Raw genomic sequence first — 16,017 nt, forward strand, 5'->3', positions numbered from 1 at the left:
CACTTCCAAGCATTGATCCACACTCTAAGCTCATCCACTTTATTCACTACACTCCTGGCGTTAAAATAGACACATCTCAAACCTTTGGTCTGAGCTCTCCCCTTCTCCATCACCCGTCTATTCTCCCTCTTACACAGTGTACAATCCTCCTCTATTTGCGGGCTAACCCCCTCGCTCTCAGTCACCTCATCACGATTCCCTCCCCACAACCTATCTAGTTTAAAGTCTCCCCAGTTGCCTTAGCCAACCTTCCTGCCAGGATATTGGTCCCCCTGGGATTCAAGTGCCACCCGTCTTTTTTGTACAGGTCACACCTGCCCCTAAAGAGGTCCCAATGATCCAGGAACCTGAATCCCTGCCCTTCTGAAATTGAGTTGGGTGTATTGAAGGTTATCCGGATTGGTTGTGAGCTATGCTTTAAATTCCTCTTTTTGGTCTGGCTGCTTTAGAGCTGGGACATTGACCTTCTCCCTCTTTGAGTTTTTGGGTCTTGCAATATCTTGGTGCTGGGTGGATGTTCATCACCAGTCAAATAAATCGATGATCTCACCAGCAGGCATCAGTCCAGTAATGGCAACTTAGTGAGTGGGCTGCATGAGTGGCCCTCCTTCACCTCAGTGGGCCGCAAGATTGAAATCTGACTTGTTCACTAACCATGACCGCATGAGTAAGATTAAATGCATTTAATACACACTGAATATTTCATAATGAGCTATGGAAAATGCTTCATCATTCATATTTTAGTAAAACCACCAACTTCAAACAGTAAAACAAAAATAAATATTTATGCTTTGATTGGAAGCAGAGCTCTCGCATTCAATGTTGTGTACAATCAGCACGCACCTGGTTAATGTGCTCTTGCTTTACGTCTGCATCATTTCAGTCACTGCGTGGATGGAAACCAGCAGAATATGGCAACACTGCACATGGGCAACAGTCAACAAGATGTCTCATGGGCCGCACTCAGAGCCCCAATGGGCCCCATGTGACCCCTGGGCCACAGATTAACCTGGTGTTGTGAGACTTCTTACAGATTTCCCTCACAGGGATCAAGTGATACAGACATCACTTAGATCTTTGACCCAAAAAATGACATAATCCAGGAGGGGGCAGTCCTTTGAGGTTGGCAGTTCATCTCGTGGTCAAATTTGACACCAAGTTTGTGAACAGTCTGGTTCATCCTCATGATTGTCAAGGGGAGGAACAGAATCAGTAGCTAGAGAATGGAGTTTGTAGTGGGGACCAAAGACAGTGCTCAGAATCCTTGTTCCGGGTGTGGGATCCTCATGTCAGGTGTTTTCTCGTGTTCCAACCCTGGGTTTTGGCAGTGTAAAATTCCCGGTGCGATTTACGAAGAGATTGTCAATGAATTGCCAAGATGTGTTCTCACTATTCAATGAAGGAAAACGGATGGGCTCCAGAGTCTGCAGGGCAAAGAGCAGGCCACCTAGCACCGACAGATCACAGCCCCATGATCAGAGATACTGATATAGGAGAGAGACGGAGGGCACCTCAAAATGGAGGCAACTTGAAGACTTTTGGAAGTGAGAATGAACGTGGCCACAGCTGCCAGACTGCTAGCACAGAGAAGGAGCTCTTCCACAGGGCGACACAGCTACCAGAGCACTGGTGCAGAGAAGGAGCTCTTCCTCAGAGCGACCGATAGCCACTGCTGTGGCCACCCCACAATTGCAAAAAAAGTGGGTGTCAGCAATGTTAGATGGAGTGTTGATCCCCCAGTCTGCTACCAGTGGAAACCTCCATCCCAGGGCCAATTTTCAGCCACTGTGGGGTGCCTGCTTGCCAATTGAAAAATCCCAGTCAGCCATCTTGAGAAAAAAAGGCCACGGCTAGGCCACAGAGTAATAACTGTCAGAGACTGCACAGCACTCACTCCAACCAATTCAGCCCAGAAATAACAACTGATGTCCTATTGGCATAGAGACATTGGAAAAATTGCCATTGTGAAACAATACTGTACCACAATTCACCAGATCAAGTTTGCAAACATACAATGTTGATTTTTGTTTCTGCATTCCAGGATCAAGTTGACACGTTAACGTTTCAGAACCGTTCACTGAAGAACAAAGCAAAACGATTTGAAGAGGCCTTAAGGAGAAGTTCAGACGAGCAGCTTGAGGTAAATAATGTCTGAAATGTGTGTTTGCGGTGACTAAGAAATGGATGAATGGATTAATATTCTTTATTTAATATCCCATCCCCCCCACCCCCCCATTTTTCTCTCCATCTCACACACCCAATTATAACCACAAGAGTAGTTATGTAATTTACTTTGCAGTATCCACAATTGCACTCAGTTTACTGCCCTTTTTGCAGGCTAACACCTGAGCAAACAGCAGGCACTGTAGGGCCTTAGTGTTCTCAGTTCACTGCACAACAAACTGCTAGGGCCCTGTAGCCATCCTTGACATTGGCTTCAAATTGACGTTAGATACACTGGTTATATGAAATTGGACTGCTCAGGCATTGAGCATTCAGCAGATTGGAAGACTGAAGTTGTATCCCACTATTCAGTGATACAGCATGTTCAAACATATCAGGCCATCTTATCCCTTGCAGCTGGGTGAGGTTAATATGAAATATATTATTGTCAATTCCAATGCACAGGAATTGTCCTGTTAACATAAGCATGTGAGAGAGTTCTAGAAGGTTATTTCTTCATGAAATAATTGGTTTCTTGCTCTTGCTGCTCTGTGTCATTGCCTGGTTGACATTTTCCATCAACTTAAAAAATCTTGCAAGACCTTCATTGCCATGGCAAGTTGCATACTAGGGTGTATTAGTTTACAATTGTCCATATTCTAAGTTTCAGGTTGCGGTCCCACCCTGTATTGGGGCTTGGATTTTCACAGAGTTAGGAAGGTCCAGCAGACCTTTAACAATGGCAGGCAAACCCGAAAACAGATGTCCCACCCCCATTTCTGAATGATCTCATTTTTGCCAGTTGCGGAAAGGGGCAAGACGTGATTCACAAAGGAATGAGTTCAAACAGACCCCATTTTGACGATATCAAGATCCTTAACCCACAGTGTGAGAGTCACAAATTTGTGCAGGTGACATAAACAAACGCCGCTGTATTAATTTTATTGATAGGTCAGGTGGTACAGCTTCTGTTCTAGCACTTTAAATAGTTGTTTTCTGACATCTCCCTAAGGGCTCTTTATGAATGCTTGGCTGATTTTCAAAAGCCACAATCGTTTCAGCAAAGTGTTCAAAGTCTGTGGGCAGGATTGGACGGCCTCGCTGGTCCTGAAACCGTAAAATCCTGCCGGAGGTCAACGGAACATTCCATGCTCCGCCCCTCACCCGCACAGATCCCCGTGGCAGATTTACGTTTTCCCATTCAAAGTTAATGCTAAATGTTAGTAACAGTATTTCCTCTCTGGGGAAAGGAGCTCCTAAAGATATAGGACAACTTTTTCAATGGCAGCATTTTATTAAGTATTTAATTTGCTTGCAGTACACTATTGCCATAGATTTAATTGATTGAAGATAAGGAAGATATAATAAGGAATGCAATGAAGATCGGGTAGAATCTGAACGATTATACTACCAACAGATCTAAAAGCCCAGAACGTGGGCGGCACGGTGGCACAGTGGTCAGCACTGCTGCCTCACAGCGCCAGAGTCCCAGGTTCACTGCCTGGGTGGAGTTTGCATGTTCTCCCCATGTCTGCATGGGTTTCCTCCGGGTGCCCCGGTTTCCTCCCACAGTCCAAAGATGTGCAGGTTGGGTTGATTGGCCATGCTAAATTGACCCAAGTGTCAGGGGGATTAGCAAGGTAAATGTGTGGGATTGCAGGAGTAGGCCTGGTGGGATTGTGGTCGGTACGGACTCGATGGACCTCCTTCTGTTCTGTAGGGATTCAATTCTATTCTATGGATTCTATTCTACATAGGCTTCCTAATGATCAAAAGGATGAACTTTCACAAGTTGCATAGCTTTATGGATATGCTGCAAGCCCAGCTTCACACAATCTCCTCCACAGATGCCTTTGCCAGCAGTATTCAAAGTCACCCCCCTCCTCTATTGTTACAGCTCCACCTCCTCGCAGGCCAACACACGGCCATCTGTCACAATCAGTAAATTTCCTATTCAAATAATACATATGTACCAAACACCTCAAGTACTTCCCTTCAAGGTCAAAGCCCCGAGCTCTTTTTCTCCTGAGCAGTATGACGCAGTCACCAAATGTTGGCACGTTATGGTATAGCAGCACACTCTTCTCTCCATCAGAGAATGACGCCTCTATCCACAATCCAGGACCTGAATAGGCTGACGCTGCAGCACAGAGAGTTGCTACACTGTAGGAGAAGCTGATTTTTGGATGAGATGCGCTAGGTTGTCTGTCCTGTGACTTATGTGGATGTTAAAGATTCCTGAGCATCGTTTGAGGAAGAGCAGTGGTTCTCCTTATTTCCTTCCTCAAGCAACATCACTACCAATGATGAATGGCTTGTTGTTATTACTATTTGTGAGATTTTGCTAGGTGGAAGTGAAAAATAATCTGTCTGATTTACATGCAAATCAGCAACTAATACGAATACTTCCTCTGGCCTCCCCGTGGCATTTTTCTTGGCTGTCGGTGGGATTTTCTGGTCCTGCCACAGTCAACGGGATTTCCCATTGAATCCACCCCATGCCCGGAAAACCTGCAGCGGCAGTGTGCCGTTGTATGAAGAGCCAGAAGATCGCACCCCTCATGTATGAAGTGATTTTGAAATATTTTCTGAGTGGGCTGATTGAAAATTATATTAAATATTGGGAATTAACTATTCCAAATTAAAATAAATATCCCAATTAAGTGTTGGGAAGAGAAGACTGAAACCATTGCTTTTGATTCCCACTCCAAATTCCATTACCCGGTTACTAATTCTGGGTGGACCTTTCCCAAAAAATGACTAAAGACGGGATTTTCCGGCCGCGCTCGCCCCAAGGCCGGAAATTCCTGCCCGAGGTCAACGGACCTTTGCATGGTCCATCCCCTGCCCGCTAAGATTCCCATGGCATGCGGGTCGGGATAATTCCTTCCTAAGTGTCACAACAGTGAGACAACCGGAGCAATCTGTACCAGACTGCAATCGTCCCACACTTTGTCATTTTTTGGGACAGTGGTGAATTGCGCACTGGTTCTGGGAGGGCAGGGCCTAAACACACCAGTGAGCCCAGCTGCAAAACAATTGGGCGCCATTTTGAAAGGGTGCACTGATTTCACTGTGCACTGGAAGACACCCTCCCTCCGCCCACAGACATTGGGAATCCCCGCTTATTGGCAGCATGTTTCCCCACCCCCTCCCTGACACGGATCACTGGCATCGGGGCATTGGGACCTTCCCAATGGGTCCTCTTTCATGACCCCCAACATGCCACACCCCTTCACGACCCCCCCTTTATAGCCCTCCCGTCATAGCGCCCCCCTGCATAGCTCCCTTTCGTGACCCAGACAGGCCCCACTCCCACTCAGGCCCCATCCCCTTGGCACTGTCCCAGCACACTGGCAGTGCCAACTGGCATTGCCAGTGTGCCACGTGGGCACTGTCAGATAGGCACTGCCTAGCCATGTCCTGACCACCTGGGGACTTCAATGGCCTCCGGACACCCCGGTCTAGCCATCGTGCCTGGTCTCCGCTAGTGGAGACCAGTAGAGAGTCTTGTCAGGTTCTCAGTATGCCCAAGATCCCGGGAGCTGGGAGGATCCAGTATCGAACAGGCTAGGCATATTTAAATGTTACTTTAAAGAAGCTAATTGGCTTTGTGTCCTTTCTGGACACAATCCAGTTTGTGCCGGTAGCAAGGGGCCCAGGACAATTGCAAACCGTTTGGTGGCAGGCACAAAACCTGTTTATAGGCCCACGCGGAATTTTCCAGAATTGGTGCGATCTGTGCCAAGCCCAGCGAGGTCGGAAAATCACCACCTATATCTCTCTTTCTGTCAACTGTCTGGGACTAAACCAGATTGTTCGCAAGCTTGAGGTCATATCTGAGCCCACAATGAGCTTCTGATGACATTGAAACCATCACCATTATCACCTATTTCCACTTCACTAACATTATCTAACTTAATACTTGACTCCACTCACTTGCTGCGGAAACCCTCTGTTGTTACCTGTAGACTTAACTATTCCAAAGCCCTGCTGGCTGGTCTCCCACATTCTACCCTCTGGAAACTTGGGGCCTTCCAAAACTCTGCTCTTATGTCCTAACTCGTAGCAAGTCCCATTCACCTATCACCCCTGTGCTTGCTTACTGGCTCACAGTCAAACAAGTTTGAATTTTAAAAACCTTGTCCTTTTTCTCGAATCCCTCCATGTACTTGCCCCCTCCCTATCTCTGTGATCTCCTCCAACCCCACAGCTCTTTGTGATATCTCTGCTCATCTAATTCTCTATCTTTAGTTGCCGAGGCCACAAACACAGGAATTCCCTCCCTACACCTCTCTGTCTCTCTGTCTCTCTGCCTCTCTGAAGACATGCCTTAAAATCTACCTCTTTGACCAAGCTTTCAGACATCCGTGCCATACTTTGTTTTTTACCGGACCTGTGAAGTGCCTGGAAAGTTCTTATTACTTTCCAGGTGCCTTATTAGTATAAGTTGTTGTTATTGTTGTACATATGTTTTCTTAATTAATGGAATTCCTGAGGTCCAAGGGCACCCTCAGACACAATGATCTGCATGAATCAAAAGAAATTCAGCTCTGTCATTGTGCAATTGATGTGGAGATGCCGGCATCTCCACATCATGACTACCATCGACACCACAAACTGCCGGCTCCAAGTGGAGAGGATCTCCAAGAAGATCGCGCATATCGACATGACGAAGGAGCAGCGCTCCGAAAGCTTATGGTATTTGCTACCAAATAAACCTGTTGGACTTTAACCTGGTGTTGTGAGACTTCTTACATTGTGCAATTGGCCAAAGATCAGGAACACTGGGTCATGTTGATCAATTTTCCCACTCAGCAGTTCATGGCGCATTCATTAAAAGGCGACGGTTCGTGGCAACTTCTTGGAAGCCAAAGATACCCAGCTACTCAGCCCTGGTTAATGATACCCCAACACCAGACAGAGATTGATGTGTGGAAAATCTCAGCAGGTCTGGCAGCGTCCATAAGGAGAGAAAAGAGCTGACGTCCAAATGAGTCCAGATGACCCTTTGTTAAAGCTTTGACAAAGGGTCATATGGAGTCGAAGCGTCAGTTCTTTTCTCTCCTTGCACATGCTTCCAGACCTGCTGAGATTTTCCAGCATTTTCTCTTTTGGTTTCAGATTCCAGCATCCGCAGTAATTTGCCCTTATAGAGATTGATGTGTGCAGGGTTTGCCAGAAGAGCCAGTCGTGATATGTGGACAAACCGGGATGGATTCTAACATTCTTTCAGATACTGCAATCTTCTGCACTTTCTTTTTGGAAAATAAAAACCTAGATATCAATGATATCTAATGATAGCTAATGATGTTGATACTTGTATTTTCAAAACTTCTATTTTATCAATTACCACCCAGTTAATTCATTGCAGTGAGTTTCCACCATATGTGTGTTCGTGTGTACAGGTTTGTGTGTATATTTCAACCTGCCTCTGTACATAATACATAAAATGGGCTGGATTCATAATTAAGATGCCTTGTTCTTCTATAATTCAGGGAGTTGCTCCAAATGATACGAATATCTCCAGATACTGCAGCATTATCTAAGAAGGGAAGGCTAAGGTCGAGTGGTATTATTGCTAGACTATTAATCCAGAAACTCAGCTAATGTTCTGGGGATCACGGGTTTGAATCCCGCCACGTCAGATGGTGGAATTTGAATTCAATTAAAAATATCTGGAATTAACAATCCACTGATGATCATAAAACCATTGTCGATTGTCAGAAAAACCCATCTGGTTCACTACTGTCCTTTAGGGAAGGAAATCTGCCGTCTTTACTTGGTCTGGCCTACATGTGACTCCAGAGCCACAGAAGTGTGGTTGACTCTCAACTGCCCTCAGGCAACTAGGGATAGGCAATAAATGCTGGCCAGCCAGCGACGTCCATGAATATAAAAATGGGAAGCTTCCGTTTAAAGTGGCTCCAATATTTTCCTGTTTGACAAATTATTCATTTTTATTACATTGACAGGTTGCCTTGGCACCGTACCAGCACCTGGAGGAAGACATGAACAGTTTAAAACATGTTCTTGAAATGAAAAATCAGCAAATCCATCACCAAGAAAAGAAGATTATGGAACTGGAGAAACTGGTTAGAAGAAAATCTGTAATTCTTTCATGAAACTTCTGGGATCAGATCCAATTGTGCAGCTTACTATCTGTGAAGTTTTGTTGGAAGTCTCATATTGCAGAGTGTTGTATTTCAGTAAAGCATCCTATTGGTCAGGTTATCCCACATACTGACATTCTGCTTTAAACTGGCTGCAAGCTGTTGAAATCGTACTGGATCTGCAAAATGAGTGCCTTTTGCAGACTGCCAGTGCAGACTCAAAGGGCCGAATGGCCTCCTTTTGCAACTGTAAAGATTATGTGATTCTGTGAACAGAATCACAAAGATTCTGTTGTGACTTTAAAATAGATTAGGTTCAAAAGTAAGGTCCTCACAGCTTTCTTCTTCCTGACTTTGTTTTCACAAAGAGCTGCCTAGTGGTTCTGAATTATTTGAGGAACCATTTTCTTCAACCCACTCGAGACATTTGCGGGCATGTGCCCCACCTCTCAATTTTCTGGCCACAATGATGCAAAATCGTGTGGTAGGGTGCAAAGAATTCTGGATTTCATTTGGCGTGTAATGCTTCATGCCCAGAGTAGAGCTGATAAAAATGTGCCTCATCATCTCTAAGCTATAAACAGGCTTAGAAGGCCAACATTCAGTCCCTATTTTCTGCCTTGCGTTAGGAAAGAGCAAATTTATTGATCTCTGCTAGAAGTGTGTGTGTGCAGAAAAAGGGCAAAGGCAGGATCAGGATTATAGAGGTCACAGAGTCATAGAGGTTTACAACATGGAAACAGGCCCTTCGGCCCAACTTGTCCATGCCGCCCTTTTTTTTTTAAAACCCCAAAGCTAATCCCAATTCCCCGCATTTGGCCCATATCCCTCTATACCCATCGTACCCATGTAACTATCTAAATGCTTATTAAAAGACAAAATTGTACCCGCCTCTACTACTACCTCTGGCAGCTTGTTCCAGACACTCACCAACCTCTGTGTGAAAAAAATGCCCCTCTCGACACTTTTGTATCTCTCCCCTCTCACCTTAAACGTATGCCCTCTAGTTTTAGACTCTCCTACCTTTGGGAAAAGATATTGACTATCTACCTTGTCTATGCCCCTCATTATTTTATAGACCTCTAAAAGGTCACCCCTCAGCCTCCTACACTCCAGAGAAAAAAGTCCCAGTCTATTCAGCCTCTCCTTATAACTCAATCTATCGGGTCCCGGTAGCATCCTAGTAAATCTTTTCTGCACTTTTTTCTAGTTTAATAATATCCTTTCTATAATAGGGTGACCAGAATTGCACACCGTATTCCAAGTGTGGCCTTACCAATGTCTTGTACAACTTCAACAAGACGTCCCAACTCCTGTATTCAATGTTCTGACCGATGAAACCAAGCATGCCGAATGCCTGCTTCACCACTCTATCCACCTGTGACTCCACTTTCAAGGAGCTATGAACATATACCCCTAGATCTCTTTGTTTTGTAACTCTCCCCAACGCCCTACCATTAACTGAGTAAGTCCTGCCCTGGTTCAATCTACCAGGGCAGGACTTACTCTGGGGCGGCACGGTGGCACAGTGGTTAGCACTGCTGCTTCACAGCTCCAGGGACCTGGGTTCGATTCCCGTCTGTGTGGAGTTTGCACATTCTCCTCGTGTCTGCGTGGGTTTCCTCCGGGTGCTCCGGTTTCCTCCCACAGTCCAAAGATGTGCGGGTTAGGTTGATTGGCCATGCTAAAATTGCCCCTTGGTGTCCTGAGATGCGTAGGTTAGAGGGATTAGCGGGTAATATGTAGGGATATGGGGGTAGGGCCTGGGTGGAATTGTGGTCGGTGCAGACTTGATGGGCCGAATGGCCTGTTTCTGCACTGTAGGGTTTCTATGATCTATGAAAATGCATTACCTCGCATTTGTCTAAATTAAACTCCATCTGCCATTCGTCAGCCCACTGGCCCAATTGATCAAGATCCCGTTGCAATTGGAGATAACTTTCTTCACTGTCCACTATGCGACCAATCTTGGTGTCATCTGCAAACTTACTAACCATGCCCCCTATATTCTCATCCAAATCATTAATATAAATGACAAATAACAGTGGGCCCAGCACTGATCCTCGAGACACACCGCTGGTCACAGGCCTCCAGTTTGAAAAACAACTCTCTACAACCACCCTCTGGCTTCTGTCAAGAAGCCAATTTTGTATCCATTTAGATACCTCACCCTGGATCCCGTGAAATTTAACTTTATGCAACAACCTACCACGCGGTACCTTGTCAAAGGCCTTGCTAAAGTCCATGTAGACAACATCAACTGCACTGCCCTCATCTACCTTCTTGGTTACCCCTTCAAAAAATTCAATTAAATTTGTGAGACATGATTTTCCACTCACAAAGCCATGCTGACTGTCACTAATCAGTCCTTGCATCTCTAAATGCCTGTAGATCCTGTCTCTCAAAATACCTTCCAACAATTTACCCACCACAGATGTGAGGCTCACTGGCCTGTAGTTCCCAGGCTTTTCCCTGCAGCCCTTTTTCAACAAAGGCACAACATTTGCCACTCTCCAATCTTCAGGCACCTCACCCATGACTATTGATGATACAAATATCTCGGCTAGGGGACCCGCAATTTCCTCCCTAGCCTCCCACAACGTCCTGCGATATACTTCATCAGATTTATCTACCTTGATGCGCTTTAAGACTTCCAGCACCTCCTTCTCTGTAATATGTACACTCCGCAAGACATCACTATTTATTTCCCCAAGTTCCGTAATATCCATGCTTTTTTCAACAGTAAATACTGATGAGAAATATTCATTTAGGATCTCACCCATCTCTTGTGGATCCGCACATAGATGACCTTGTTGATCCTTAAGAGGCCCTACTCTCTCCTTTGTTACTCTTTTGCCCTTTATGTATTTGTAGAAGCTCTTTGGATTCTCCTTTGCCTTATCTGCCAAAACAATTTCGTGTCCCCTTTTTGCCCTCCTGATTTCTCTCTTAACTCTACTCCTACACCCCCTATACTCTTCAAGATATCCACTTGATCCCAGCTGCCTATGCATGTCATGTGCCTCTTTCTTCATCTTGACCAGGGCCTCAATATCCCGAGTCATCCAGGGTTCCCGACTTCTGCCAGCCTTGCCCTTCACTCTCAGAGGAATGTGTTTACCCTGAACCCTGGTTAACACACTTTTGAAAGCATGCCACTTAGCAAACGTCCCTTTGCCTTCCCACAGACTCCCCCAATTAACTTTTGAAAGTTCCTGCCTGATACCATCAAAATTGGCCTTGCCCCAATTTAGAATTTTAACTTTTGGGACAGACCTATCATTCTCCATAGCTATCTTAAAACTAATAGAATTATGGTCACTGGTCCCAAAGTGATATCTCACTAACACTTCTGTCACCTGCCCTTCCTTATTTCCCAAGAGGAGGTCAAGTTTTGCCCCCTCTCTAGTCGGGCCATCCACATACTGAATGAGAAATTCCTCCTGAATACACTCAACAAATTTCTCCGATGTGAACATCAGATGTGATGTTCTATGTCACAGAGCGCGCCAATACTCAGACACTATTTTAACCTATCTCACCTGGCAGGAATCTGATGGGGATTGGATTGGCTGAGTATTTTATACTCCACCCAATTTTATTTTCCATATATCCAATCCCATCAGTTTTCCAATAAGAAAGTTAGCTGCCCAGAGTGTTATGGAAGCCAGGTGGAAATTTTGGATTTTTTCCCTTATTCTTCTTACTCCCATAGATTAAATATTTCTCTTCAATAATCTCATGAAATAAAAAAAATATGCAAAGCACTTTAAAGAAAAAGATTTTAAAAAAAGAGATAAAGATAGAGGAAAGAGCAAGAATAAAACCTGAGTGAAGACAAAATCAGAGATGGAGGTCAAAAGGTAGAAGCTGCACTCATTTCAACATGGCTAGAGTTACATAGCGGCACGGTGGTACAGTGGTTAGCACTACTGCCTCTCAGCACCAGGGACCCGGGTTCAATTCCGGCCTCGGGTCACTGTCCGTGTGGAGTTTGCACATTCTCCCTGTGTCTGCGTGGATTTCCTCCGGGTGCTCCGATTTCCTCCCACACTCCAAAGATGTGCGGATAAGGTGGATTGGCCATGCTAAAATTGCCCCTTAGTGTCAGGGGACTAGCTAGGGTAAATACATAGGGTTATGGGGATAGGGCCTGGGTGGGATTATGGTCACTGCAGACTCAATGAGCTGAATGGCCTCCTTCTGCACTATAGGATTCTATGATTCTAAGTTACGCCTACATGCCCTTAAAGAACACTTACAGGATAAATTCCAGTTGTATTTCTGTAATACCAATGTATGTTTGGACCCTCACAACCAACTTCCCAAGTGTGCACCCAGTGCAGAGGAGCATATGTTAAGGGTCACTATGTACAATTTGCCTGATTTTTCATGCATAATGAATAGAAAACTGTAGTGATCACACACGATCTTTCAGAATGTGGCCCCAGGGGAATGTCCAGTTGAAGAATCTGCCCTCCAACTCTACTTATTTCATATATTTACCTAGACAGTGTTCTGAACACCAGTAATCACAATATAACATTAAAACGCAGAAGTTAAATTCCCACCCAAAGTCAATGGATCTTCGGCTGGTCTGTCAGATTTTCCATCGCGGGCGAAACTGGAAAATCCTGGCCATTGTTATCTGGCTATGTTGCCTATCTGTAAGACTTTCGAGTCATCATATTTATATGCATGTGGTTATGGGGAGAGGGCCTGGGTGGGATTGTTTGAAGCACGATGCTTCTATATGCGGGAAACTAAGTTGTTTTTATGTCATCTTTGCAGGCTGAGAAGAACGTGGTATTAGAAGAGAAAGTTCAAGTGCTTCAACAACAGAATGAAGACCTGAAAGCCAGGATCGACAACAATGTTGCCTTAACAAGGTAAACAGTCACATGGAACAAACAGCTTTACAGCTTCTCTACACCAAGCTAGATACAGAAACCCTTGAGAGAACTGGCAGAATGTTCACTAACATGACAGCCGATTTCACAAGAGCAGTGCTTGGAGAAGAATGTATCATGAATGTGCAGGCTGTGATTTCCCATCTATTCTCAATGGGCAGAAAACCACAGGCTTTTTCTCAATAGTTTCCCTCGATGAGATTCCCGTAAGCAGTGGAAGCTGGCATGGGGTTCACTTGCAAAATTTCTTCCATTACTTTTCTTGGATGTAATGTTTTCCTGCCCTGAAAAGATGGTCTTCGTCACCTCAGAGGCCAGTGCGTTATCACTGGGGCGACACGGTGGTGTAGTGGTTAGCACTGCTGCCTCACAGCCCCAGGGACCCGGGTTCGATTCCCAGCTTGGGTCGCTGTCTGTGAGGAGTTTGCACATTCAGCCTGTGTCTGCGTGGGTTTCCTCCGGGTGCTCCGGTTTCCTCCCACAGTCCAAAGATGTGCGGATTAGGTGGATTGGCCATGCTAAATTGCCCCTTGGGGAGGCTAGCTAGGGTAAATGTATGGGGTTAGGGCCTGGGTGGGATTGTGGTCGGTGCTGACTCGATGGGCCGAATGGCCTCCTTCTGCACTGTAGGATTCTGTGATTCACTGAACCAAGGATAAGAGAAAGCGCTCTTTAATTTTGAATGGAAACTTTTTCAGACGTTCAGTTTCTTCAGGTTACTGATTTGCTGTGTGAGAAGGAGGGGCAGTTATCTGCACCTCAGCAATATATCCGATTATTTAGGGAAAAAAAGTGTTTTCTTTTTACTTGTCCTTACAGACAACTGTCCGAGGAAAATGCCACACTGCACGAATATGTTGAAAAGGAAAGCAAGGAGAAGAAAAGGCTGAGCAGAACGAACGAGGAGCTCGTCTGGAGACTCCAGACCGGAGAACCTGTTAGTCCAGTCAAAATAGCGCCAACCTCCTCCAACTTCCAGTCTTCTCAGGGCACACTGGTTCCATCAGCAGTGAGTGCGAACCCAAGATGATGGAAAGGCATTAGAATGAAAACATGTGGGCCATCTTAATGTTACTCATGAAGCTCAGCTCTAACTGCTGGATATTCTGCTTGGTTTTGCTCAAAGAAGAGCCACCATTTGTAAATGGTGCAGATTTACAAACGTCGCTTTGAGCATGCTTATTGGCATACAGCAATAAGCAAAGAGGATTTGCTTTTAAATCCCCCGTAGGCCTTGCTATTGAAGTCACTGACTATTGCAGTTTCAGTGCATTGTCTCTTATAAAGATGTACCTTGTACAGTTTGGTGTCAGAAAACTCTTCTGCAACTGTATCAAGGCTTACCATGTCCTATTATTGACCAGGTATGCAAAAACTGAGGAGGGAGAATTCCCTTGACTAGATGGGCTTTTAAAATATTTGAACCATGCCCAAATGTATCTTTTTGGGTTCACTCTGGTAGCAGTTTGAAGACAATACTTTTAAGTGAGAGTTCAGGATTTTGCTTTTTTGCCATTAGTATTGGACGAAAGTGCAAAATTATATATTTTTACACATTTGTTGAAGTATCTTAGCCTGGTGCCTCTTTCAAAATACGCCCTGAACAGAGTGTGGCAATCACTCCCTCAAGTAAATCTCCCCGTCGCAAAATCTCAGTGTTGAGGGGGGTCGAGAAATGCAGTCTCGTATCACCAGGTGGTGCGACAGATCACTGAAGTGCAGAGCAGCAGCTTGAGATGGAACAGTGCCACTTGCCCTTCACACAACAGCAGCTTTTAATCTACACTCCAAAGCTGCCTTTTCTTTTACAATGTGTTTGTAGTTTATTAGCTCACAAAAGAAAATGTTATTCTGTAGCAGCAGGTCAGTGTTAGGTAACCCGAGATCTATCTCTGCTGTCGGTATTTTCCCACCCCAGTCAAACAACGGTTAAGGAATGAATGTTCTGCTGGTCGCACAGTTGCAAGTTGCACCACACGCAGTGAATGTAAATACTTACAAACTGAACAGATATTGAAAGAAAGACTCGTAGTAGCTATTTCAGTAGTCACACACAGGCACCCCTGCGTACCGAACATAACTATTAAACGCTGAAAACTTAAAACTGCCAAGAGACAAAGGATCTTCCTCGAAGAATTCACCGCTGTCAGAATTTCAAAGCCAGTGCCACACTCTCAAATTTGCTGAGCTTATTGGTTCAGGCTGTACTGCATGTACAAGTCTGGGTACCTGTGTGAACTGAAAAGTTCCATCTTTTGGTTATCTTTTAACGAAATGTCAGAACATTTCTAAAGGTCCAGAAAGCTTCGGAAACATTCAGGATAGTGGCTGGAACTAAAAGCGAGTGAATTTGGTTAGGGTTGTTAGCAGTTGCAGTTAGGGATGTGGAAATGGTAGCGATAACATCGGAATAGCAGCCACAAGGGCCGGAGTTCAATCTTTATTTAGCTCGTGTACAAAATCTTCAAAAGCAGCATATAATCAGATTGCCAGAGGAGATTAGAGTGAGGGGAATACACTTCATTTACCCAAAAGTTACATTTTACAAAGTTGATGAAGATTATGAAATAATATACATATTCAGTACCTCTTGAGATGCGTTTGGGTAATCTCTGTCCAATTCTACAAGTCAGGAAACTACAGCCCAAAAACAGATATAATTTGGCATAGAATCCCTACAGTGCAGAAGGAGACCATTTGGCCCATTGAGTCTGCACCAACTCTCCAATAGAGCATCACAACCAGACCATCCCCTCCACCGCCTCCCATCACCATCCCCCCCCATCACCTCCCCCCATCACCTCCCCCGCATCACCTCCCCCCCCCAATCA

At 45.0% G+C, this 16,017-nt stretch overlaps 1 protein-coding gene across 4 annotated transcripts in view; it reads left to right on the plus strand.

The window, feature by feature from the left end:
- LOC144499767 (microtubule-associated tumor suppressor candidate 2-like) overlaps window positions 1–14,351 on the plus strand; it is a 489,039-nt gene extending 474,688 nt beyond the window's left edge. For all 4 annotated transcript variants that reach the window (XM_078222202.1, XM_078222205.1, XM_078222203.1 and 1 more), the window contains 4 exons: window positions 2,042–2,140; window positions 8,139–8,258; window positions 13,068–13,165; window positions 14,006–14,351. In XM_078222202.1, coding sequence (XP_078078328.1) covers window positions 2,042–2,140; window positions 8,139–8,258; window positions 13,068–13,165; window positions 14,006–14,216 — 528 coding nt within the window. In that variant the 3' untranslated portion in view covers window positions 14,217–14,351. The remainder of the gene's footprint in view (window positions 1–2,041; window positions 2,141–8,138; window positions 8,259–13,067; window positions 13,166–14,005) is intronic.
- The last annotated feature ends 1,666 nt before the right edge of the window (window positions 14,352–16,017 follow it).

The sequence above is a fragment of the Mustelus asterias genome, chromosome 10 (genome assembly GCF_964213995.1).
Source record: "Mustelus asterias chromosome 10, sMusAst1.hap1.1, whole genome shotgun sequence".
NCBI lineage: Eukaryota > Metazoa > Chordata > Chondrichthyes > Carcharhiniformes > Triakidae > Mustelus > Mustelus asterias.